This window comes from Sodiomyces alcalophilus (genome assembly GCF_042370955.1).
Source record: "Sodiomyces alcalophilus JCM 7366 unplaced genomic scaffold ACRALscaffold_6, whole genome shotgun sequence".
Taxonomy (NCBI): Eukaryota; Fungi; Ascomycota; class Sordariomycetes; order Glomerellales; family Plectosphaerellaceae; genus Sodiomyces; species Sodiomyces alcalophilus.
In genome coordinates, this window is record NW_027263537.1 from 2,756,001 (window position 1) to 2,782,264 (window position 26,264).

The 26,264-nt window shown below is 40.9% G+C and overlaps 2 protein-coding genes across 2 annotated transcripts; one reads left to right on the forward strand and one right to left on the reverse strand.

Moving 5' to 3' along the window:
* Window positions 1-13,770: 13,770 nt before the first annotated feature.
* ACRALDRAFT_210051 (uncharacterized protein) lies at window positions 13,771-24,616 on the forward strand (the record flags this gene model as incomplete). The annotated part of the gene is made up of 7 exons (XM_071023012.1): window positions 13,771-13,798; window positions 22,748-22,857; window positions 22,969-23,016; window positions 23,083-23,218; window positions 23,303-24,257; window positions 24,289-24,396; window positions 24,466-24,616. The coding sequence occupies 7 exons, from the start codon at window positions 13,771-13,773 to the stop codon at window positions 24,614-24,616; spliced, it is 1,536 nt and encodes a 511-aa protein (XP_070873719.1).
* Window positions 24,227-25,703, reverse strand: ACRALDRAFT_1063479 (uncharacterized protein). The gene is made up of 5 exons (XM_071016807.1): window positions 25,470-25,703; window positions 25,281-25,392; window positions 25,034-25,171; window positions 24,811-24,973; window positions 24,227-24,750 (listed from the first exon to the last, which is right to left on the reverse strand). The coding sequence occupies exons 1-5, from the start codon at window positions 25,482-25,484 to the stop codon at window positions 24,666-24,668; spliced, it is 513 nt and encodes a 170-aa protein (XP_070873720.1). The 5' UTR covers window positions 25,485-25,703; the 3' UTR covers window positions 24,227-24,665.
* Between the last annotated feature and the right edge of the window lie 561 nt (window positions 25,704-26,264).

The following is a 26,264-nucleotide window of genomic DNA, read 5'->3' on the forward strand; positions in this document are numbered from 1 at the left end:
GTAACTCTAACTTTGCTTTAATCGCGCCCTTACTAGCAAAGAACGGCTAAGACGGCGGCACTTCCTAGGCCTAAGCCGATTTAACGACGGGGTGCCTTATATTAACCGGCAGGTTATTCGGGTTCTAACTAGCGGAGTATCCTAATAACTAACCTAACTTAGAGGGTTTTTTCGGGTATTTATTCCGGTAATACCCCTTTTTATTATAGCTAAAATATATAACGCCGGGGTAATAGCGCCTTTTAGGAGGCCCGGGGGCTTCTATATCGTCCACTTTGATTAATTCCACGAAACCTTAGGGAGGTATAGAAGGTCGAATAGTTATAGTACGGGCCCTATTAGGGGCCCTATTTCGCCTACGCTTCTCGCCGCGGGGCTACCTTAGGCGATTATTCCGGGGCGTCTTTTCTTTATTCTTATATAAAAGAGTAATCTCTGCCTATTAGGCTACGACACCTAACGCCTTATTATCGGTAAGGATACTAGCGGCCACGATTTAGTTATATAGCGGCTTATTAAGCTTCGTTAAGATTAACTATATACGCTACTTATTAAGGAAGGGTAGGGATAACCTATTAAATAATAAGTCTAGCCTATTAATAAACTTAGTATAGGTTTAATTAGGTTTTTATATAGTCTAGTCTAAAAATAGCTTCTTAGTTATAAATATCTTACGGGTTTTATTATTAACTAACTGCTTAGTTAGGAAGGTCTTAAGGTCCTCCTAGGTAGCACCTTTAATCTTCTTATAGACGCGCTTATAATAGGTATATTATCGGGATTTTATAATCTTTAGTAGTAGGGTAAAGGTAAAATAGATTTTCTTTACTTTGGACGGCTTAACCTTATTAAGTATAAAGCGCTCCTTAATTTCTTTAATAAACGTCTAGAACTAGTTATAGGACTGCCTATCCTATTCGGGGAGCTTCTACGGGACCTTATACTAGCTTTTACAGGAGTCCCCTAAGGGGATATACTCAGAGGTATCGGGGTCCTTCCCTTATTAAAGGGTAAGGAGACGCTTCTCCTTCTTTTCGCGTGCTCGGCGGTTCTTATAGTGCTTAATTAGGAAGTCGAGTCCCGCCGACGATAAAGTGCTAAGGGGGCGGCTCTTAAGTTCTTTAATATCGAATTAGGGTCCTATACGGATAACTTAGGGGATCCCTTAGTCGAGTAATAGTCCTACTATAGGATTATAAGCGTCCGGGTTAGTTATAATAAGGACTTTAAGGTTAACCGAGTATATATTAAGGAGGTTTTTATCACGGACATAATTCATCGAAGCCAGGGACAGCCTGGATAGGAGGAAATAATATGTCTTGATGGTTACGAAGGGGATTAGATAGGGTGTGGTGTTCGGAGATAGGTGGTCGAGTCGGCTCCGGGACTAGTATTATCCGGACCGGTCTGGTATAGTGTGATAGGGAGGACCACCGGCGGATAGATCGAGGTTCTAGGAATAGCTTCGAGGGGATTCTATAAGGTTCTAGGGGAGAGGCTCTAGTTATCTATAAAAGGGATAGGCAAAGCTAAACTCCTGACTTAGAGGTTTAGCGAATAATTTAACTCTTAATTCGACCTATTAGTTTTATATTACCTTTTTAATTATCTTATAACGTCTTTTTACTCTTTACACGAAAATCCCTAATATATTATTCGCTTAACCGTTTTAACGGGTATAACGACCATTAAGAGTTATAAGTATAATTTACCTCTGCTAGTCAGCTAATAAATAACTATACCTCCTTATACACGCTTTAGTACTGCTCCTCCCGAGGACGGAGATTATAAGTCGGTTTATAAGTATACGCTATCTCCTGGTCCTAGAAACGACACCACCGCGCCTCTGCCTAGTAAATAGGAGACTATCCCGTAGGGCCCTCTGGAGCTATAGCCAGAACCGTCTCTAGCACCTTAGCGTAAGCCTCCTATAGCCCCTTAGTATAAAACACCCATGGCTCCCCCGGCTAATACCACGGAGCCACCGTCTTACCCTTAATCGGATATACGTTTTAATATTAAGGAACTAAAGAACTATCCTCCGGATTAACTGCTTCCCGAGGAGCTGGATTTCCTCTTAAACCACTATAAGGAATATAAATAGCGAGAGCGTAAGTTAGAGCGCCTAGAAGCTATTCGTTATAGCGAGGACCTAGATACTACCCTACCCCCTTATTCGACGAACCACTATTATCCCCGAGGTGGTCGCGGCGATTTATTTAAGGTAAACCTTCTTACCCCGAAATAGGACGGTAAGTTATATAACTAGTTTAGAACCTTTATAGAAGAGGTTAAGGAACGCTTTTACCTCGATCTAGTTAGTTTTATAATAAAGGCGAAGAAGGTTTATTTCGCCGCTAGTTACCTTAAAAGGAATATAAAGTCCTATTAGCGAGCCTACTAGAGGAGGACCTATGGTTCTTTAATAAAAGCGATATAGGCCGAGCTAAAGGCCTTCCTGACCGAGTAATTAGTTAATAGCGAGACCCGTGAGTTATTAGTTACGGAATAGATCTTTTCGGAATAGACCTTTTAGTAACCCGGTTAGACCTATAATTAATTTCTTAATAAGTTAGATTCCTTATTTAATAAGGTGTTTATCCCCCTTCCCGATAAATAGCGTATATAGTTTATTATATCTAAACTAAATAGACCTCTACGCGATTAAATTATTACTAGGATTCTACCTAAGACCTTTTAGGAGCTAAACGTCGCGGCTTACTAGGCTAAAGTTATATTATCTTATAAGGGTAAACCGTCCGATTAGGACTATAGCTATTATATACCCCGTGATTAGGGTTAAAAAAGGAAGCGCAGAACTAATAGTAAACTCTTAGTGTCCTAAGCTAGCGGTTCTTATAAAGACTCGCCTACGCCTCCTATTACTATAACCGCGGCTATCGCTACTGCCCCTGCCTAATAGCGGGATAACCCTAGCGGAACCTTAGAATTCTTAGGCCCTCGGGAATATTACGAATACGGAGATAAGGGCTATATTCGACCTTGTTACCCTTACCTACGGAATAGGCGGGCCGGCTAAAGTTTTACCTCGGCTATTAACCCTAATTAGGATACCGTGGGCCCTAGTCGACCCACTCTAGGTTAGGTATAGGCCCTACCCTAAGCCCTATAGGGTTAGGCCTCGGATAACGCGCTATCCGAGTTAAACCCTCCCCCTAGTCTAGTAAGGGTAAAGCTAGATATATAATTAAATAATAGATAGGACCGTCGAGTTATAATTCTGGATAGCGCTACCGACTTTAATATTATTAATAAACGCGTAGTGCCCCCCGGTAAAATAATTACCGGACCTCCTAAGGAAGTTAGGTGGTTAAATAAGGAATATATAACCTAGATACTCGGATCGATCTTATCTATAGTTTGGATTATAGATAGTTAGAATCGTATACGGATATAGTATATAGAGTTATATATTATAGATTTAGGTAAAGATAGGTTAAAGGTTATCCTCGGGATCCCCTAGTTAACTAAGTATAACCTAATAGTTAACTAGGCAGAGAAGAGTTAGACGTTTTGGATTTAGAAGGAGGAGTTAAAGTTTATAGGTTCATAAAAGGAGTTAAAGAGGGCTACGAATAGGGCGAAGGTGATTATTAGACTCGTTAGGTCTTAGGTAGCGCGGGTTAGCCGTGTTTAAGCTTATATCTTAGAGGATACGACCACGCCTACTCCCCCACCTAAACCATTACCCGAACCCCCGGAGGACCCCTTGCCTGCGGGTTAAGAAGAGTTATTAGTAGCCGTGCCGGAGTAGTATTATAAGTTCTTAGATATATTTAATATAGTAGGGGCCGGTAAGCTGCCTAGTTATTATTAATAGGACTACGGGATTAAGTTAAAGGAAAGGAAGACGCCCCTGTTTAGGCCGATTTATCCGTTAGTGGAGGAGGAGTTAGCGGCGTTACGGGAGTACCTTTAGGGCGCCCTCGCTAAAGGTTAGATCCGTTACTTTACTAGCCCTACGGGTACTCCTATTCTTTTTATACCGAAGAAGGGTGGGAAGTTAAGACTATATATAGATTATCGGGGGTTAAATAAGGTTACTTATAAAGACCGTACGCCGCTCCCCTTAATATATAAGATTATAAACCGGCTTTTATTATTAAAGGTCTTTACTAAGCTAGACCTTAAGGATACCTATTATCGACTTTATATACGACCCGGCGACGAGTAAAAGATAGCTTTTAGGACTCGCTATAATTATTTTAAGTACCTGGTTATACCTTTTAGACTTACTAATACCCTAGCTAGCTTTTAATAGTATATTAACTAGGTATTAAGTAGGTTAGTCGATACGATTTATATAGTCTATCTAGACGATATCTTGATTTATAGTAAGGACCTTAAGGTTTATCGAGTATACGTTAAGGAGGTTTTAGGGAGGTTAAGGGAGTGGTTATTATACACGAATCTAGAGAAGTATATATTCGAGACTTAAGAGGTAGAGTTCCTAGGGTTTATTATCGGAGTGGATAGGGTTCGTATAGATTAGTCTAGGGTTAAGGCTAGCCGCGATTAGTAAGAGCTAAACTCGGTAAAGACTATTTAAATCTTCCTAGGTTTTACTAGGTTTTACCGGCGTTTTATTAAGAACTACTTAAAGATTATAGCGCCGCTCTTAGACTTAATAAAAAAGAGTGGAGTAAAGGGTGTGTTCGTGTTATCTATAAGGGAGAAGGAGGCTTTTAACGAGTTACGCTAAAGGTTTTAGGAGGCTCCGGTTCTATAGTATTTCGATCCTAAGTTACCTATTTAATTAAAGCCGGATATATCGGGGTTTATTTTAGGGGCGGTGATTAGTTAGTATATAGATCGGGTATAGTATTCTATCGCGTTCTTTTCGAGGAAGCTTAAGGGTACGGAGTTAAACTACTTAACTCCGGATACGGAGTTAATAGCTATTATCGAGGTATTCCGGTATTAAAGGCACTACTTAGCCTATAGCCAGACCCTAGTAGAAGTTTTAACGGACTACCTTAATTATCGGTACCTAGTAGATAAGCTAAAGATTAAGCCGTAATATACGTGATAGCTAGAGGAGCTATCGGTATTTGACTTTAAGATTAAGTACTAACCGGGAGCTTAGAATCCGGCTAATAGTTTATCGCGGAAGCTATAGTATGTTTCCGATTAGGCGGACCTGGACGTAGAGCGTTAGAAGCCTATTAAGAGGTTTACCTATAAGTTTATATTAAGAGTGGTAGAGAAGGCGGGTAGAGTACCTAGTGCTTTTAAGGACTTATTGCTAAGTTTAAAGGAAGAGGTAGCCGATACTTAAAGGGATAATCCCTTTTATGTTTCTTTATCTAGGAAGGACCGGTTATCCGACCCGTGGTTAAGGGATAAAGAGGGCCTAATCCTTTTTAGAGGTCGCCTCTTTATCCTAGATATATAGGGGTTAAGGAAGAAGATCCTATAGGCCTTCCACGATAAACCCACCGCTAGATATTATGGTTCCGGTAGAACGATTAAGAGGATTTCGGACTTATTCTATTAGGAGTATATATCCCGGGATATAAAGAAGTTTATGCCTACGTATAGGGTTTATTAGAGGACTAAGGGGAGATAGTATAAGCCTTATAGCCTACTAGCTAGCCTTCTAGTTCCGTCTTATCCGTTCTAGGAGATCTTAATTAACTTTATCACGGGTCTCCTTTTTATTAATTAGGGCGGAAAAAAAAAGGATACGATCCTTATAGTGGTTTACTATTATACGAAGTATTCCCTTTATATCCCTTATAATAATATACTAACCGCTAAAGGTTTAGCCGATATTATATAGTTAAGAGTCTTTAGTGTTTACGGGTTACCGGATAATATTATTTCGGATCGGGGTTCTTTATTTATAAGTAAGTTTTAGAGGACCCTATACGGTCTTTTAGGCATCCACCGCAGGATATCCACTATATTCCACCCCTAGACCGATAAGCAGACTAAGCGTTAGAATCAGAGTATCGAGTATTACCTTCGTAGCTATTACTCGCGGGAGCAGACTAACTAGGTGGATAAGCTATCCCTCGTGTAGTTTACTTATAACACCGCGTAGCACTTAGTAATTAAGCAGACACCCTTTATGGCGTTAATAGGCTATAACCCTTATAGCCCTAATAATATCCAGTTACCTAAGTCGTTAGATATTAGGGCGGTATCCGCCGAATAGCGGGTAAAGTATCTAATCGCTAATCGTTAAGTAATAGAAACTTTTATTCGGAAGGCCTAAGAGTCTTATAAGAGGTTCTATAATACCGGGCGGACTTAATAGCGGTTTAAGGTAGGGGACTATATCTTAGTCTCCTTAAAAAATATTAAGCAGAAACGGCCTAGTAAGAAACTCTTAGATAAGTACCTCGGGCCGTACCGTATTACCTTAGTTATTAGTTATTATAGTCTCGCCTATAAGCTGGATCTTCCGTAGTCGATAAAGATTTATAATATCTTCCTGATCTTTTTATTAGAGCCTTAGCGGTCTCGCGATAGTTAGGCTCCCGAGCCTATAGAGGTGGATATAGAGCCGTAGGAGTCGGAGGAGTATAAGGTAGAGGAGATCTTAGCTTATCGGTTTAATAGGAAGAGGAGGCAGTATTTAGTTAAGTGGGCGGATTATAGGTATAAGGATAATACCTAGGAGCCGAGGCGTTATATCCCGGAGGAACTTCTTTAGGAATATTATAATCGGTAAGAGGAGAGGGCTCGGAAAGTATAGAAACTGTTATAACCCTATAGGGCCTTTTATTAGTATTATTAATTTATCTTAGTATAACCCCGGAGGGTCTTATTATTATCTTTATTAATTTATTATATTATATCCTAAACGCTAAATAAAAAAGAAGAATAGGAGGTGGTCGTATTATATATATATAGTGCCCTTCTAAATTAGATTAATAGATCCGCTTACGTTTATAAGCCTATAAACCAGTAAAATATTACTTATTATCGTTATCGCTACTAACTTTAATACCGCTAGCTACCCGTAGCAGATTATGGATCTAATAGAGGGCTTTTATCTGTTTTTAGGCCTCTCTGGCCCGGACCTTATAAGAGGCTATCCGAGCCTCTATAATTATATCGTCGCGGCGACGACTATACCGAGTATTATTAAAATCGCGGGAGTTATGATGCTGGTTATTAGCGTAGGCGCGACGTAGCTCTCCCTGGAGCTTATAGGTAGCGTATTATTAGAGAAGAGTTAGTATAGGGACACGAAAGAAACTAAGGAGGGATAACTTATAAGTTTCTTATTAGTGAAACCACCGTATCTTACCGCGTCTACGAGGGCCTTTTATATAGCGATAGCAGTATAAGTGGCCTAGAGATTTATCTACGACTAAGTTAGTATACCGGGGCGGTCTATATCGGACAGGGAGTATAACTATACCTCCTTATACTTTTTACTATTCTGCTTATACTAATAGTAGTGGCACTTAAAAGACTATTAATTAGAGTTATGGTATAAACGAAAGATAATAGGGCCTTGACTATCTAAGATAATATTAAGGAACCCTGAGTAGCACCGCTAATAGGGAGGGTCACGGAGGTCGCCCCCTATAACCACTTCCTGGACCGGGTAAAGGCCTAAGGGATCGCTGTTATTAGAAGGCGTAGTATCGCTATTGCCTCTATAGGCCCCCGGACCTTTATCGGTAACGTTATTATCACTAAAGATATTATTACCTAGGAAGCTCTTACCTTTACTAGGGTCGAAGTTATCGTCTTTACTCTTATCGCTATTAATATAAAGGATACTATCGGCGTTACCCGATATAGTTATATCCCCTTCGTAGTCGACGATACTATCGTTAATATTATCGTCGTCGTTATTACCCTTATAGTCCGTTAGCGCCGGAGACGGAGTCCTCTGGTTGCCGGTGGACTAGCCACTAGGCGAATTATCGTCTAACCTAATTACCGGAAAGAAGCGGGCGAGGACCTTACTAACCTGGTGGTCGGGGACCGCGAAGGTCTTTTTATTAGGGAGGGCTAGGCCCCTCGCTTTAGTAGGAGTTATAAATAACTCCGTACTAGGTACGGCTAACCTCTTTATTTTAACGGGTGTCTTAGACACCACGCTAGGTATAGCGGACCCTTTATTACTTAGGCGCGCTTTAGTAGGAGTTATAAGTGACTTTATACTAGGCGCGGCCGGCCCCTTTACTTTAGCGGGCGTCTTAGACGCCGCGCTAGGTATAGTTAACCCGCTATTAGTGCCACCTTTCTTAGTGGTCTTTTTAATAGCGCTATCCTTAATAGCGGAGGTCTTATTAGTAGCGGTGTTAAGGCTACCGCCGGCCTTCTTACCGTTCTTTATAGGAGTAACGGGTTTCTTAGGGGGGGCGGACTTCTTAGCTAGGGAGTTAGCCGGCTTAAGTAGATAAGCTAACTTATTAGCTGCACGTAATTAGGGCTTCTAAGGAGCTATACTAGAGCACGGGGGTTAGTTAAGCTTAGGGAACACGCCTAATAATTACTTATATTATTATTCTATACGGAATAAAGGTATATTATTATCGGGGGTTATTATTATTTATATAAGGGATAATTATAATAAGCTACTCTAGATATTAGAACTACCAGAACCAGGGAACCGCCGGGAGCCTCGCGTAACGCGATAGAAAGACCCTTAAAGAACTCGAGACGAACCACTAAGATAAGATCCTTATAGAGTTACTACGATACGATAATAAGGATTAACTTATAGATAGAATTTTAGAATAAAGTTATTATAATAGTTACTTAAATAGGTAAAGAAAGGAAAAGGAAAATAATAATAAGCTAGGAGAACTAGCTAGGATATATTCTATAATAGTCACCAGACCTTAAGTGGAGCCTACGTGGTTACTCCTGCCTACTCTACGATCTAGGTATACCTGCTATATTAGGAGCGTACCTATGGTTTATTATTTAGATAATAATAAAGCGTCGTGTGCACCCCTTTAAGTCTATAGGCTTTATATTTAGCCAGGCGATACGATTATTTATAGATTATTCACGAGGCCTTTAATAACAGTTTAAAGGCGGAGTATTAAAGGATCTACGAAGCTTTATTTAGGCTTTATCACGATATTTAGGAGTTTAGGGGAATTAATCTTTATATTTATATTTAGCTCTGGCTTTAATAAGTTATTATAAAAGGCCCTATAGTAGGATAGCTATAACCCGGATACGGATAAAGGCTCGCGAGCCAGAAGCCTGGTATAGGTTGACTTAAGTTATTCGTGATCGGGTGCCGTCCCGGGCCGAGTCGTCTTTTTCGGAGCCGTGTCCGGAGAATATAGGTTAGACGGGAGAGGGTCCTTATAAGGGCACCCGGTTAACTATATTACTCCTGGGGATATAAGCACTAGAGGAGGGGGCGTGATATTATAGATATAATTTATCGAAGCTAGGGATAGCCTGGATAGGAGGAAATAATATATCTTAATAGTTACGAAGGGGATTAGATAGGGTATGGTGTTCGGAGATAGGTAGTTAAGTCGGCTCCGGGACTAGTACTATCCGGACCGGTCTGGTATAGTGTGATAGGGAGGACCACCGGCGGATAGATCGAGGTTCTAGGAATAGCTTCGAGGGGATTCTATAAGGTTCTGGGGGAGAGGCTCTGTTTATCTATAAAAGGGATAGGTAAAGCTAAACTCCTGACTTAGAGGTTTAGCGAATAATTTAACTCTTAATTCGACCTATTAGTTTTATATTACCTTTTTAATTATCTTATAACGTCTCTTCACTCTTTACACGAAAACCCCTGACAGTTTTAGAGAGGTTAAGGGAGTACTTATTATACGCGAATCTCGAGAAGTGTATATTCGAGACTTAAGGGGTAGAATTCCTCGGGTTTATTATTAAAGTAGATAGGGTTTATATAGATTAGTCTAGGGTCGAGGCTATCCGCGATTAGTAACAGCCGAACTCGGTAAAGATTATATAAGTCTTCCTGGGTTTTTACTGGTTCTTATCGGCGTTTTATTAAGAATTATTCGAAGATTACGGCGCCGCGCTTAGACTTAACAAAGAGGTATAGAGTAAAGGGGTCTTCGTGTTATCTATAAGGGAGAAGGAGGCCTTCGATAAGCTGCGTTAGAAGTTTTAAGAGGCTCTGGTTATATAGTATTTCGATGCTAAGTTACTTATTCGACTAAAGCCGGACGCCTTAGGGTTTATTTTAGAGGCGGTGATTACTTAGTATATAGATCGGGTATAGTACCCTATTATATTCTTTTCGAGGAAGCTTAAAGGCATGGAGTTACACTATTTAACTGTAAACACGGAGTTAATAGCTATTATTAAGGTATTCCGCTATTAAAGACACTACCTACCTTATAGCTAGACCCTTATAGAAGTTCTAATAGACTACTTTAATTATGAGTACCTAATAGATAAGCTAAAAATTAAGCTGTAGTATACGCGATAGCTAGAGGAGCTATCGGTATTCGATTTCGAGATTAAGTATTGGCTAGGAGCTTAGAATCTGGCTAATAGCCTGTCGCGGAAACTGTAGTATACTTTTAGTTAGGCGGACCTAGATGTAAAGCGTTAGAGACCTATTAAGAGGTTTGTACCCGTAGGTTTATTTTAAGAGTGGTAAAGAAACCGGGCGGAGCACCTAGGGTTTCTAAGGACTTATTACTAAGTTTAAAGGAAAAGGTAACAGATACCTAGAAGGATAATCCCTTTTATATTTCTTTATCTAAGGAGGACCGGTTATCCGACTCGTAGTTAAGGGATAAAAACGGCCTAATCCTTTTTAGAGGTCGCCTCTTTATCTTGAATTATAGGGGTTAAGGAAGAAGGCCCTATAGGCCTTTTATAATAAACCCACCGCTAGATATTATAGTTCCGACAGAACGATTAAAAGGATTTTTAACTCGTTTTATTAGGAGTATATATCCTAGTATATAAAGAAGTTTATACCTATTTATAGGCTTTACTAGAGGACTAAGGGGAGGTAGTATAAGCCTTATAGCCTATTAGCTCGTCTTTTAGTTCTATCTTATCCGTTCTAAGAGATCTTAATTAATTTTATTATAGGTCTTCCTTTTATTAATTAGGGCGGAAAGAAAAAGGATACGATTTTTATAATAGTTTACTATTATATAGAGTATTCCCTTTATATCCTTTATAATGGTGTACTAACCCCTAAAGGTTTAGCTAATATTCTAAAAATAAGAGGTTTTAGTGTTTAGGTATTACCGGATAGTATTATTTCGGATCGGGGTTCTTTATTCACGAGTAAGTTTTAAAGGACCCTATATAATCTTTTAAGTATTCACTATAGGATATCTATTACGTTCTATCCCGAGACCGACGGGTAGACTAAGCGTTAGAATTAGAGTATTAAGCATTAGCTTTATAGTTATTACTTACGCGAGTAGACCGACTAGGTAGATAAGCTATCTTTTACGTAGTTTACTTATAATACCGCGTGGTACTCGGTAATTAAGTAAACGCCCTCCGTGGTGTTAATAGGCTATAACCCTTATAGCCCCGATAATATCCGGTTACCTAAGTCGTTAGACGTTAGGGCGGTATCCGCTAAATAACGGGTAAAGCACCTAATCGCTAACTATTAAGTAATAGAAACTTTTATTCGAAAGGCTTAGGAGTCTTATAAGAGGTTTTATAATACCGGGCGGACTTAATAGCGGTTTAAGGTAAGGGACTAGCCTCCTTAAAAAATATTAAGTAAAAACGGCCTAATAAGAAGCTCTCGGATAAGTACCTCGTGCTATACCGTATTACCTTAGTTATTAGTTATTATAGTCCCGCCTATAGGCTAGACCTCCTGTAGTTAATAGAGATTTATAATATTTTCCTAATCTCTTTATTAGAACCTTAGCGGTCTTATAATAATCAATCCCCTAAGCCTATAGAGGTGGATATAGAAGTATAGGAGTCGGAGGAGTACGAGGTAAAAGAGATTTTGGCTTATCGGTTTAATAGGAATAGGAGGTATTATTTAGTTAAGTAGGCGGATTATAGGTAGAAGGATAACACCTAGGAACTAAGACATTATATCCCAGAGGGACTCCTTTAAGAATATTATAATCGGTAAGAGGGGAGGGCTCGAAAAGTACGGAAACTATTATAACCCTATAAGGTCCTTCATAGTTATTATTAATTTATTATACTATAACCCTAGAGGGTCCCGTTACTATCTTTATTGATTTATTATATTATATTAATATTATACTTATAATAAGCAATAATCATAATAATCATAAGTATAATGTCTAAGTCAAAATAAACAGTATATAGTTATAGCTATATGACTAGACGTCTACTTTATAACCAGCTTAACCTATACTATAATACTATACGTATTATACGTGTATATATACTTGGCTTATGATATATATTATATAAATACACTAGGTATCGTAAATACGATATCTTGGTTATTACTTAAGCTAATAACGTGGCGTGATAACCGTCGCGTAGGAGGTTAACGTAACAGTCGCCACCCAATCTTTCAGAGTCTTTTGCCAGCCCCGGATCCAGGAAGAAATCCCAGAAGTTAGTTCTTTACACATTCGTGAAACAAGCAGTAATCCTACGGATCTACGAATTCAACAGTTATTTACTTGATTTTCCTCTCTTCCGCGCGTACAGCCTACTACTCGTAGCCCAATTCATTAACATATTATATCCTGAACGCTAGAAGAAAAAAGAATAGTAGTGATTATACTATATATATATATAGTGCCCGCCCGTATTAGATTATTAGATCCACTTCTTACTATATATTTATAGACTAACGAAATACTCCTCATTATTACCGTTATTACCCTTACCCTTTATACTATCTCCGACCTTTAATAGATTACGAATTTAATAAAGGACTTTCGTTTATTTATAAGCCCCCAGGGCTTAAATATCATATAAGGTAAGTTAAGCCTCCGTAACCGTGTTAGCGCGATAACGTTTATACGGAGCTATATTAAAGTCGCGGGAATTATAGTGCTCGTTATTAGTAATAGTATAACATAGCTTACCCTAAAGCTTATAGACGACACGCTAATGGAAAAAAGTTAGTATAAAGACGCTAAGGAAACGGGGGGATAACTTATAAGTTTCTTATCGGTGAAACCACTATACTTCACCCTATTAACGAGCGCTTTTTATATATCGATAATAGTATAGGTAGCGCGAAATTTTATCTACGATTTAGTTAGTATACCGGGCCGGTCTATATAGGACAGGGAGTATAACTATACCTCTTTGCACTTCTTACTATTTTAGTCCTCCTAATAATAATCATATTTAAATGAGTATTTACCTAAGTTGCAGTATAAACGAAAGATAATAGGACCTTAGCTGTCAAAGATAATATTAAGAAATCCAGAGTAGCACCGCTAATAAGGAGGATTATAGAGGTTATCCTCTATAAGTATTTCTTATACCGCGTAAAGGCCCAAGGGATCGTTACTATTATTACTATTATAATCTATTAGCGCTAGGCCTAGAGTCCTCTAGCTACCGGTGGACTAGCTACCAGTTAGACTATCGTCTAACCTAAACACCGGGAATATCCTGGCGAGAACCTTATTAACCTTATAGTCGGGAACCACGATAGTCTTTCCTTTAAGGAGGGCTAGGCCCCTCGCCTTAGTAGGAGTCGTAAGCGACTCTATACTAGGTACGGCTAACCCCTTTATTTTAACGACTATCTAGGATACTATACCGGGCATAGCGGACCCTTTATTATTAGGTACGGTTAGTCCGACTAGGGCATATGGTTATTCCGACTAGGGTCCTATGTTGACAGCCGGTGATACCCGCCCGCGTGTTCCGCTTATACCCAGATACTTTTATATACTACAGGATATCCGCTTAATTAATCACAACAACGATGCGCTTAATTAATCGCGACGATACGCTTAATTAATCGCAACGACGATACGCTTAATCGATCGTAGCCGTACCGACGATACCGATAGTACCGATAGTACCGACGATACCGATGATATACTTAATTAATCGTTGGGACGATACCGATGATACCGACGATATACTTAATCGATCGTAGCGACGATACTAACGATACGCTTAATTAATCGTTGGGACGATACCGACGATAAACTTAATCGATCGTAGCGACGATATACTAGGTTAATAGTAGCAACGATACCGATGATACAATTAATCGTAGTAACGATATAGTTGGTTAATCGTCGTGATAATATAGACAAATAATCGTAACGACGATACGCTTAATATGTATTTGTAAGTATCTAGGTACAAAAAGAGGTCGTGCCGGCTGGCGTCAAGTGTTGTCAGTACTGCCCTAGTCGGAATAACTAAGTGCCCTAGTCGGACTAACCGTACCCTTATTATTTAGGCGCGCCTTAGTAGGAGTCGTAAGTGACTCCGTATTAGGCGCGGCCGGCCTCTTTACTTTAGCGGGCGTCTTAGATACTATACCGGGTATAGTTAACCTGTTATTTATGCCACCTTTCTTAGTGGTCTTTTTAATAGGGCTATCCTTAATAACAGGGGACTTATTAATAGCGGTATTAAGGCCACCACCGGCCTTCTTACCATTCTTTATAGGAGTAACGGTCTTTTTAGCGGGAGAATTATTAGTAGACTTAAGCTAGTAAGCTAACTTATTAGCCGTATATAATTAACGTTTCTAAGGGGCTATAATACTAGAATATAGAGGTTAGTCGAGTATAGGAAAGTATACACGACGATTACTTATATTATTATTCTAGATAGAACTAAGGTATATTATTAATAGAAGTTATCGTTATTTATATAAGAAACGATTATAATAAGCTACTTTAGATATTGGATCGATGGAATTAATAACCTGCTAAGGACTATATATAATATACCGGAAAGGCCTGTAGAGGACTCGAGACGAACCACTAAGATAATACCCCGCGAGTTATTATAATACGACAATAAGGAATAACTTATAGATAAGAGTATTAGAATAAGGTTATTATAATACTTATTCGAATAGGTAAAAAAAAGAATAGGAAAAGTAATAATAAGCTAGGAAGGCCAGTTAGGATATATTCTATAGTAGTCACCGGACCTTAAGTAGAGCCTATATAGTTACTCCTGCCTACTCTATAATCTAGGTATGCCTACTCTATTAGGAGCGTACCTATAGTTTATTATTTAGATAATTCTAAAGTGTTATATACACTCCTTTAAGGCTATAGGCCTTATATTGAGTTAAGCGGTACGACTATTCACGGATTATTTATAAGGCCTTTGACGATAATTTAAAGACAGAGCGTTCAAGGATCTATAAAGCTTTATTTATACTATATCACGATAGCTTAGGGGTTTAGGAAGGGTAATCTTCATATTTATATTTAGCTCCGGCTTTAATAAGTTATTTATAAAAGGCCTTATAGTAGGATAGCGGTATAGCCTAGGTGCGAATAGTGGCTTATATACTAAAAGCCTAGTATAAGCTAACTTAAGCTATTCGTGGCCGGGTACCGTCCATAGCCGAGTCACATCTTCTAAGGGCCGTGTCCGGAGAATAGGGGTTAGACGGGAGAGGGTCCTTATAAGGGTACCCGGTTAACTATATCGCTCCTAGGGGTATAAGCACTATAAGAGGAGGCGTGATATTATAGGTATAATTTATTAAAGTTAGGGATAGCCTGAATAAAAGAAGATAATATATATTAATAGTCACGAAGAAGATTAGACGGGGTTATAGTATTCTGAAATAGATAGGCGAGTTAGCCTCGAGGCTAGTACTTTCCGGGCCGACCTAGTATAGTATAATAAAGAGAAACACCGGCGGATAGATTATAGTCCTAGGACTATCTTTAAGGAGTTTCTCCGAGGTTCCCGGGAGAGAGGCTTAGGTTATCTATAAAAGGGTTAGGTAAAGCTAAACTCCTGACTTAGACGTTCGGCGAATAATTTAACTCTTAATTTAACCTATTAGTTTTATACTGCCTTTATAATTATCTTATAACGTCTCTTTGCTCTTTATATAAAAGCCTCTAATATTATATTATCCTACGCAAGCCGTTCTATATAGTAGATAGTAAATACCGATTAGGGGGGTATATAAATACCAGTAGCCCCTATAGCGTACTAGTAGTGCCCTGGTATATAACTACGAGGCGGTTAGGTCGGTTCGAATCCGGCTAGGGGCACGCGTAAATCTTTTACGTTACCCGACCCTATTCGCGGATAGCCCTTATCTATCTTAGTAAGCACGATAAGGGTTAAATAAGGGGGGCCTAATAGCCCTACTGCCCGGCTTATAGCTAGTCGATAATAGGCGCTAGCAGCTCTATCGCTAAGGCCGACACGCCCGTGTCGTTAACTAGGGCAGGTAGGCCCTACCGTAAATAGGGCCATAGCGGATTAGTTGCCCGTTACGTATATAGAGACGGTACCGCGCTCCGGAGCGCGTAAAAATATCCCGGCGGGACCTACACGAAACATAGGAGCTACGAACCGTATGTTATACTATATACAAGGCCGTCTATAGATAACGTAAAAAGCTTAAACGTGGGTCCAGGATATATTAAATCCTATAGATAGGGTTACTAGCTTAGGATAGAATTAATTATTAAGGGTCTATCTTAGTAATAAATAAGAGGATAATAGGGACTAGGATAAAGGAGTGTAGAGCTTATATTAGTGGCTTTGTAATATAAACAGTGTTAATATAGCGGCCGCATAGTGTCTTCGCGGCGGCCGCGTATATAGAACGAATTTTATTATTGTAAGGAGGAAGGAGTTTTTGTTCAAAGAGGTTTTCACCCCTTTTAAATCTAAGAGAGACTATTACCTGGGAAGGCTAGCCTAGTATTAGCTAAGCGATAACAGAGTAAGAATAAATAAATAATAAAAATAAATAAATACCGGTACTCGTTTATATAAGTCCCCTATAAGGGCAGCGCGCGGTCTAAGCGTAGGACCTACGCTTTAATTAGTAGTTCCGGTCTTATACTGAAACTATATTTAAGAGAGTTAACCTGTAATAAAGATTAATTACTAAGACTTATAGTCTATATTCTATAATATAAGATTATAGGTACTTTACTATCGTTATATTATATTTAAATACTTTATAATATAGTTAAAAGTATAGAAAGAAATATATAAAAAAGATAAAATAAGAAAGTAAAAGGCTTTTTATAGTAAAATACAATATTATATAGATAAGGTCTTATTATAGTATATATAATAGGTTTAATTATATTAGGCCTATATAAATCTTTAATCTAGATCCTATAATTCTGCCCTGAATCCTACGAATAGCGTATATCTAATTTCGGCCCGGAACAACCTGTTTCGCTCCTGTTTCGGGTCAGCCTATGCAACGTTTGATTAAGAGAAGGCCGCGGCCGACGCTAGTGTTGTTGCAAATAGCGTATAACTTAATTGCGTAGAATAAGCGATCGATCTGTTGATTTAATTGACTCTGTGTAAATCTCTGATCGTAGTGCTAAATTCCTGCCCTTATTCCTGCGGCAGATCCACTCCTATTTTCGGGCCCGGAATAACCCGCTCCGAACCTGCTTTAGGCCAGCCTATACGACACACCCCCCTAACTAAATAACTATATAACAGTTACTTAGTTAACGTTATTCATAGGCGTCTTCTATCGATATATCCCCTTCTATAACGTCTATGTAGCTCCTATCGAATTTCTTTTCTAGCTCTTCCAGATATTCCGGTGATATCTCCTCTAGCTTATTTGTATAAAGGCATCCCTGTATATCTATCACTCCTACCTGTTTTCTAAAGCTTATAAACTTTTCCCTAGACAGGGCCTTCGTTAATCTATCGGCTATTATATCGGCGCTTATAATATAGCTAACTTCGATTCTTCTATACTACTACGCCTCTCGTAACTAGTAGTTATGTATATCCACGTGCCGTAATCGCGTGTTTAATTAAGCGATCTCCGCCGTTAGTAGGCGTATCGTTTAGCTATTATCGTATTGTATCTTTAATCGTGGATCGTCGAATATCACACCCATCGCTTCTAATAGCCTTTTTATAAATATCCCTTCCTTCGCACCTTATACCAGTAAGAGCAGCTCTGCCTCTATTATTAACGTTATTACCGTTGCTTGCTTATTAGCTCGCTAGGCTATTATGCCTCTAAATAGGCGTATTATAAATACCTAACTGCTTTTATGATTAGGTAAGTTATCTATAAAAGACGCGTCGGTGAATACCGTGATAGAGTCGCTACCACCTAGTTCTAGGGCGTAGGTTTATATGGCTAGTAGATATCGGATTAAATAGTCGGCTGCTTCGTGATACTAACGGCTCGGATTTATATTAAATCTATAGAGTCGTGATACTATAAAGGCGATATCGGGGCGTGTAATCACTATAGTATATAGAACTAATCCTATCTTTCGTTAATAGCTCTTAATGGTAGTGGATTTCCTAGCATACGGCAGCAGCTTTGCCGGCTTTATAGGACTTATAGGTTTATGGTTAGATACCGTTAATAACAGATATCCTACCTTTATGATATAATCGCGTTATAATAACGATATCTTCCTTAAGGGACGGTCCTGAATAACCTTAATCCTAAGGAACCACTATAGTGGCTGCCCGCCTTATAGGGCGTAGTGCTCTTGTAAGCTTACAATAGCCTGTTCTATCTCTTCCCTAAAGTCTTCCTTAAAGCCGATCACGATATTATCTATATAGAAGAACAGGATTAACCCACGGCGTATAAAGCAGCAGGGCTCTTACGGCACTATCTTAAACTCGTCTCTTTTTAGCACTTCTATGATATGCTTTTACTATAGTAATAGAGACTCCCGTAGCCCGTATAACGCCTTCTTTAGTAGCAGTAATTAACCCGGTACCGCGGTCCCGGGCGGGAACCGTATATATATATTATGGGGCAGAGGGGCGTGCACGAAGGCGTTAACGACGTTATACTATATTAAGGATAGGTCGAAGCGAGCGGTGATCGCTATTAACGATCTGAAGGAGCGACCGGCGAGAGTGGCTGTATATATATCTTCTAACGAGTCCTGATACTATTAATCTCCACGGACCACTGATCTAGCCTTATACTTCTATAGAAAGCCGTGCTTATTAAACTTATAGGTTATCACCTATATATAGCCTAGCACTTAATGCCCCTTCGCCCTATCTTTTAGCACTATCATCCACGAGCCTATCTCTTTATAACTCTTTAGGTGATCCCTTTAGGCCTATCGGAACAGGATTTTGTATAGGTGGTTTTTAAGGTCTTATTAATTTCTCGGAGGGGCCGGTAGTTACTTATGGTGTATCTTACGGGGTCTTTTAAGTGCCTTTTTAATTTTTAACTTTATTAGCGGCTTACTATTTAAATTACGGACTAATAGGGTATATCTTCCTGCGTTACAAGCAGAGATCTAGACTTAGTTACTGCTATAGCTTCGAAATTTAGCTTCCCCCTGCTTTATAGGCATATAGCCCGTAAAAGCAGCCGCCGTAAGCCCTACCTAAGGAGGGGTTTCTAGTGGAGTTAGAAGGTGACTGTCCGGGCGTTAGTGATTAATCGTAGCCGTGGAAAAGTCTTTTTCTAGCTCCGGCCTCGTAGGCTCTATAAGCTCCTCCCACTGTTCCAGCCTCTCGGGCGCTATAAGCGGTCGTTCTACCCCCCGAGCCTTAAGGCCGGCAGGCGCAGCCCTTAGGAGAGGTTCGTTAACCTCGCTACCCGACTAAAGAATAGGCTCGAAGTGTGCTATTATAAACGTATTAGCTGCCTTATCGGCTGCTTACGGTTCGCCTTATTTAATTATATACGACTCTGGCAGGCGGATCTAATTAATAATATCCGCTAGCTGCTCTTCCGTTAATTAACGTAAATCGTCCTTTAGGGCTTCGAGTCTACCGTTAAAATACTCTTATTCGTTAAAGATAACGTTACGTGTATGGATAATCCCGTTCCTTCGAAGACTAGGAACCCAGATACGGTAAATATTAGTTAAATCGTAGCCTATAAGGTAACCGATATAGGCCCGCGGCGCCAGCCGGTTTTAAAGCTTTCTAGACTTCGTTAAAGCTGCTCTGGTTATTAGAAAAGCTTTATAACCAAAGGCCCGAAGGTGCCCTAGCTACGGCTTACGTTAATAGATAACTTCGAACAGGGTCTTCTAGCCAAGGTATTATTTAGGCGTTCTATTTTATACGTAAGCGGTAGTAGGAACGACTTTAACCTATAGGAAATCAGGTAATCAGGAGTATATTCGTATAGCTCGTGCCTTCTCCACGATAACAGCCCCAGATCTTTCGGCACCACCATTCTATACGGGGGTCTCTGCTAAAGAGGACTCTAATTAGATACTAAAACCCTTAACTACGCCCTATATTTCGAGCGATTATATTACTTCGTTATCATACTTAAAGACCCGTACCTACCGGTTAAATTAACTCTAAACCTATCGGATATATTAGTTTATAACTATATAGATATCGGAAGCCCTCTTTAATGTTATAACATAGTAGGCCACGAACCCGCTATATCGATCCGTGAAGAATATAATCCGCACGTATCTATCGGCGGTTAGTAGGAAATCCGTGAAGTCGATCGCCTACCTCTCGCCGGCGTAGCTTAGAGCTATACGGGTCCTCCGGCTAATCTAACAACCTATCTTCGATTAAGCGTAGGCGTCGTACTCCACCGTTCCTAGCCCCTGTAGTTTAACGCCCTATAACTGCTCTTCTAGTTATTTTATTATATTAGGGCTAGCGTGCCCTAACCGTAGATACTATAGATTACTATCGGCTTAGCTAGCTACTCTCTTAATCGGTTTTCGGATTAATAGACTCGGGGCTAGAAGAGTAGTAGCAACGGGGGCGTTAGTGACTAGAAATAGCTCTATAACGGTTTAATCGTAGTGGATACTTAGCTTATAAAGGATTAATCGGTCACGGCGGCGTATATAATCGTTTAGTGGCTCTTAATCCTACTAGTAACCGTTTTACCGTATCTTTTTATTAGAAACTAGGTTATAGATAAAATCTTCGTAGTAGGCTACGTCTTTTAACCAGAACTTTATCGGGCTAGCCGTTCCTTTTATTATAATAATAACGTCTCTATATCCTTAAATCGGCACCGTTATAGTGCCGGCGATTATAACGTTATCGGGACGGGCCGGTCTATAATCCGTAAATCTGCTTTTATTATAGAAAATATAGGGTATAGTACCTGAGTCTAATATAGCGGACTAACGTAATGGATATATAGCTACCGAGAGGGCGGCCGGCGGAGCTTTTAGCCGGCGTGGCTCGTAACGGACGGTGTTTAGCGCCTTGCCTTACGCAGCTCCTATAAGCTTTTCTAGCTTCGCGGTCCTCTTAAAGAAGACTTTGTTATTATTACCGGCGGCTTTTATAGCCGTATATAGTCACGCCTCCTCGAAGACTTCGTTATTATTATCGCCGTTACCGCCGCCGCCACCGACTTTATTATTATTATCGGTTACTTTATATTCAGTGGCGGCGGTAGTCCTCTTCTTTTTATTCCGGGACCTAATCTTCTCTATAGCGCTCTACAGGTCCCGGTCTATCCTAAGGGACTTCTCTATAAGCCTCTTAATTAGGTCGTTAGCTTAAAAACCCTCCGGCGCTAACTCCGGGAATAGTATCTAGCAGCCCTATAGATCGTGGCCGCGCTGGTAGCACGCGGGGCACTTATCCTTATAGAAGAGTGATTACCGGCGCTTAGAGCTTATACGGTTAGTTAGCTTACCTTTAGGGTAGGCACTATAGCCCCGCTAGGCTCTGGTCTAGTTAGCCCTCCCGGCCTATTATAGTCCGTTATTATTATCGCCTAGATTTAAAGCCGGGAAGGCTATAGTTCTATGGCTTCGAGTAGGCGGTACGTTAAGTTATTCCGCCGCCTTCTTCCCTTCCGCGATAAGGGCTATCACCGACACTGTTTTAAGGTCTAGCGTTACTTCCTTTATATCCACCTAGTTACCTAGGGCAGGTCGTATAGCGTTAAAGAAGTTATTAATCTAAATCTCCCGGGGCTTGTTATATATCCCGATATTATAATAGTCCTAAAGCCGGTCCTACTAATCGTCTAGCTAGGCACCCACCTTCCGGGGGTTAGTAGGCGGCTTACTCTTATATAGATCGTAGTTCTTTTAGGAGTCCTTTATACGGGTCGCGATATAGGGTACGGCGTCGGCTTATACTACTACATAGATTTCTTCCGGAGTGGTGCCCTTTATTAGGGCCTTCCGTCTTTTTATAGCGATAGACTCTTTTACCTATTTAAGTATACCGTTAATACCCTTCTAATAGGTCTCGTAGTCTTTACGATCTTCTTTATATCGACGGTAGTCTTTAGTATAGGCGGCCTTGCCTATAGCCGTTAGCTCGGATATATTAAAGGGTTAACCGTTAGCGTTAGCGATAGAGGCGTAGGAACTAAATTCGGGACGGGTAGCTCGTAGCGGCCTAGGCGCTGGATTATTAAGGCATAGGAAGTCCTAGACTCCGTTGCTACGGGCCCTAACTTTATAGAGGCGCTTCTATAGCTCCTAGTCTTCGTGGCTTATATAAATAGTCGTATTAGAGGTTATAGTTATAGCTATAGGCAGCTCGGCGTAAATAGCTTTAAAAGGTTATCGAGTAAAATAAGACTCTTAATTATTATAAATAGCGTATAACTTAATTACGTAGAATAAGCGATCGATCTATTAATTTAATTAACTCTATATAAATCTCTGATCGTAGTGCTAAATTCCTGCCCTTATTCCTGCGGCAGATCCACTCCCACTTTCGGGCCCGGAACAACCCGCTCCGAACCTGCTTTGGGCCAGCCTGTGCGACAAGTGTACGATGACCTCAAGTCAGAGGCATAACAAGAGGCTCCGAGTGCTGACTACAATCTTCCCGTCGAACTTATTACCCTCATTGCACAGAATTTAGAGATAATTCGTTCGAATTATCCGCTTTTCAATGTCCGACTTCGGTCGTATCATGAAGAAGGGGTGGCACCCTGAGAAGCCCGGCACAACTCTCAAGGGCCAGATGGTTTGCTCCCACCCCATCCTCGGCTGCTGGCGCGAATAGTCGTTTGATCTGATCACATTATTATAGGTTGGCCTCGTTAAGAGAAAGTCGGACACGGATGAAGAGAAAATGAACCATGTCGCTAGGCCTCTTTCCTCTCTGAGAGATCCTGCTTCTTTCGCGCCTCCACCTCGACGTCGCTCCGGCCAGCCAGTTCCAGCCCGTGCCATTTTACGCACTACTTCAACATTGTCTTCGGCACCTAGTCCTTTGACGTCTTCTAGATACAACACACCGTCCGGTGTAGCATCACCATCTCACGGTGTCTCATCTCACCATCCCGTTGCCTTGGATCACCAAGGTGCGGACATTGTCGACGCACCTAGGCCGCCTCCGCCCTTCCGGGTCGACACTACCGGCCTGTCGACTGCGCACTTGCCACCTCCACAAGGAACAAAGGATGGGGATGATGGAAGGGCTTCCCAGACTGCTGTAGCTCGGACTGGCCCGAGTCTGCCGCCACGACTGCCGCCACGGACATCATCATGCTCTCTCCAAACTCCAACCTCCGCTGACGACTTAGACAAGGTGGCCATCAGGAGCTCTCTCAACCAAACCCCAGGGAATGGCCCTGGGACGGCGTCTATCTCGGTGCCTGGTCCGAGCATGGCCACTGCGAACCCGACCACAAAAACACAAACTCAAGCCGGTCGTCATTCGACTTCAGTCCCAACAGGCACTCCCGCTTCGCGAGGGAATGAATTGCAGAGCCGCTTTTCAAAGTTGGGCAACTTTATCGGGAGAGATTCTGCGTCGCCCCATTCCTTCAGCCAACAATCGAATCAGCCACCAGCTGAAGGCACAACATGGCGGCAAAAGCAAGCCACCCTTCGAATGGCCTCCGTTGTGCACAAGGACCCATCCTCTGTGCACATGTCAGACGCGGTGTCTGCAGCATCCACAGCCGATAACTTTGGACGACGGCATGGGGATAAGATGACCTCTTGTGTCAAAAATGCAAACAAACTCAACAAGGTGTACGGTATAACAGAACATGTAGAAGCGTCACCATTACCTGCCGTCGAGCTTAAAAACGGACACATACAGAGGCGAGTAGCCTGTCAAACCAATCGCTCCCCGGCTTTTATCGCTGGCCCTGCGTCACCGCCCGCCACAGGGATCTTGGGGAAGAAGAAGCCACCCCCGCCACCTCCTAAGCCGACGAATGTGGCTGGGTTTGTTCCCAGGCGGTTGGGAAATTTGTCCAGGGATGATGACAACAACAATGACCAGCCACCGCCGGTTCCTATGGCCACTAAACCTCGATGGTGAATACGTGCTGCGATCGGGGATGCGATATCGCTCCCAGTGTCGTGTCTGCGAACTTCTGCATTCTTTGCGGTTTTAAAATTACTACTTGACCAGTCATCACCAAGGAGAAAGCAACTTATAGGCTGCAAACTCTTTCAGAGTGGGAACTATTGTATTCTCATGGTCTTGCTCCCATTTCCCCATTTTATTTTTCTTCTGGGCCTGCTACGACACGACGTTATGTGGGCCAGGTACCATTGGCGTCACACTCGACTACGCCTTTAGCTTGTCCAGGTATGCCAAGACATAACCCCGTCCTGGGTGTTGGCCAAGGCTTACTTCTCCAGTGCGTGTTCTTTCTACACCTTCATTTGCTTGAGCCCATGCTGCCAGACGATGACATATGGAGTGACACCATCCTCACGGTAGTTCAACAGAACGATCCTGCGAATTCGGTTAGCAAAGCACGTGGAGCGAGAACGCGATTAGGACCTGGTGTCTCACATTCCGTCAGGATTCATCGACTCTCCCGTGTAGAACTCAAAATCCTTGAAGTTAGGAAGGATAACATCCTTCGTGTACTTTTGAGCGCCGACTTCGAACTTCTTGATCTCTTCCTCTGACGCGCCGGTCTCCTGAAGATGAGCCTTGACGGCCTTCATGTAGCCTGCGGGGTTGTGGTGAGAACTCAGTGGCGAGACGGATACAAGAGCCTCGGAAGACGAACCCTTAAGATATGTGAGGTAGCTCTTCTTGTCAAAATTGGTGCTCTGTAGACGGAAGGAGCTGACAATGTTATTGACCTTGACAACAGTGTCATCCAGGGCTTCCTCGGCCTCTTCGGCAGACGCATTGGCACCGATGTCTGCGATACAACGATGGGCAGTCAGTAATCAAGTGGCAAGTAACGCTAGACTCGCAGCAGGCCTAAATATGCTGGTAAAGTGGGATGCCGAACGATGGGGAGTACGGACCGACATTGACGGCGCCCTCCTCAATCATAGCGCAGTCGGCTTCAAACACGATGCCATCGATATCCTTAAGGTCGTAGGAGTCCGAGATCATCTCGTCTCCGGTGATAAAGTCCTGTGAGGTGCGGGGTTCAGCCTGGGTCCATGTTCGACATTATGTAGACTGGTTTCGACTTGGGCTATAGTGCATACCTTGTAAATAATCATCTTGTCTGGTTGCTCAGCGGAAAAATTTGGGTGAAAACGAGAATCGAGAAGAGAAGGGGAGTCCGTTGCGGTTCTTTGTTGTGTGGAAGTTAATAAGGCGGGGTGAAGAAGGTAGACAATGAACCTCTCGCAAAAATGGAAAGTGGGAGGTGGGGTTTTCAGCACTATCCTAGTCCAATTCCGACCTAGCGGATAATACCCCCAAAGGCTAACGACCCGGCCGCTATTGCAAACAGTGTATAAATTAAAGTGCAAAAGTCGGCGTTAGATATAGTAGTCTTATTTAGTTAGTGGAAATTTCTAATCTATAGAGTTAAAAAATCTTATTAGAATATTATATATTAGTTATATTTACTTATAAGCTTAGAATAACTATTTCTATACTTATTAAAAGTGAGTTTATATAGTATATATATATATATATATATATATATATATTCGACTAAGTATTTATTAATTACTTAAATCAATATATCTCTAGGATATTATATATAACTATATATTAGCTTCTATATTTATATCCATATAGATTTTATATATATTATAATAAGACTTACATTACTTATACTAGAATATTATTACGTCTAGATATATATTATTAAGTCGGTAATCGCGAAGACTAAAGAGATAATCAGGATAAGGGCATTTAGTAAGTAAGGTATTATTAATATTATACTTATAAGAAGTAATAATCATAATAATAATAAGTATAATATCTAAGTTAATATAAACAGTATATAGTTATAGCTATATAACTAAACGTCTACTTTATAACTAGCT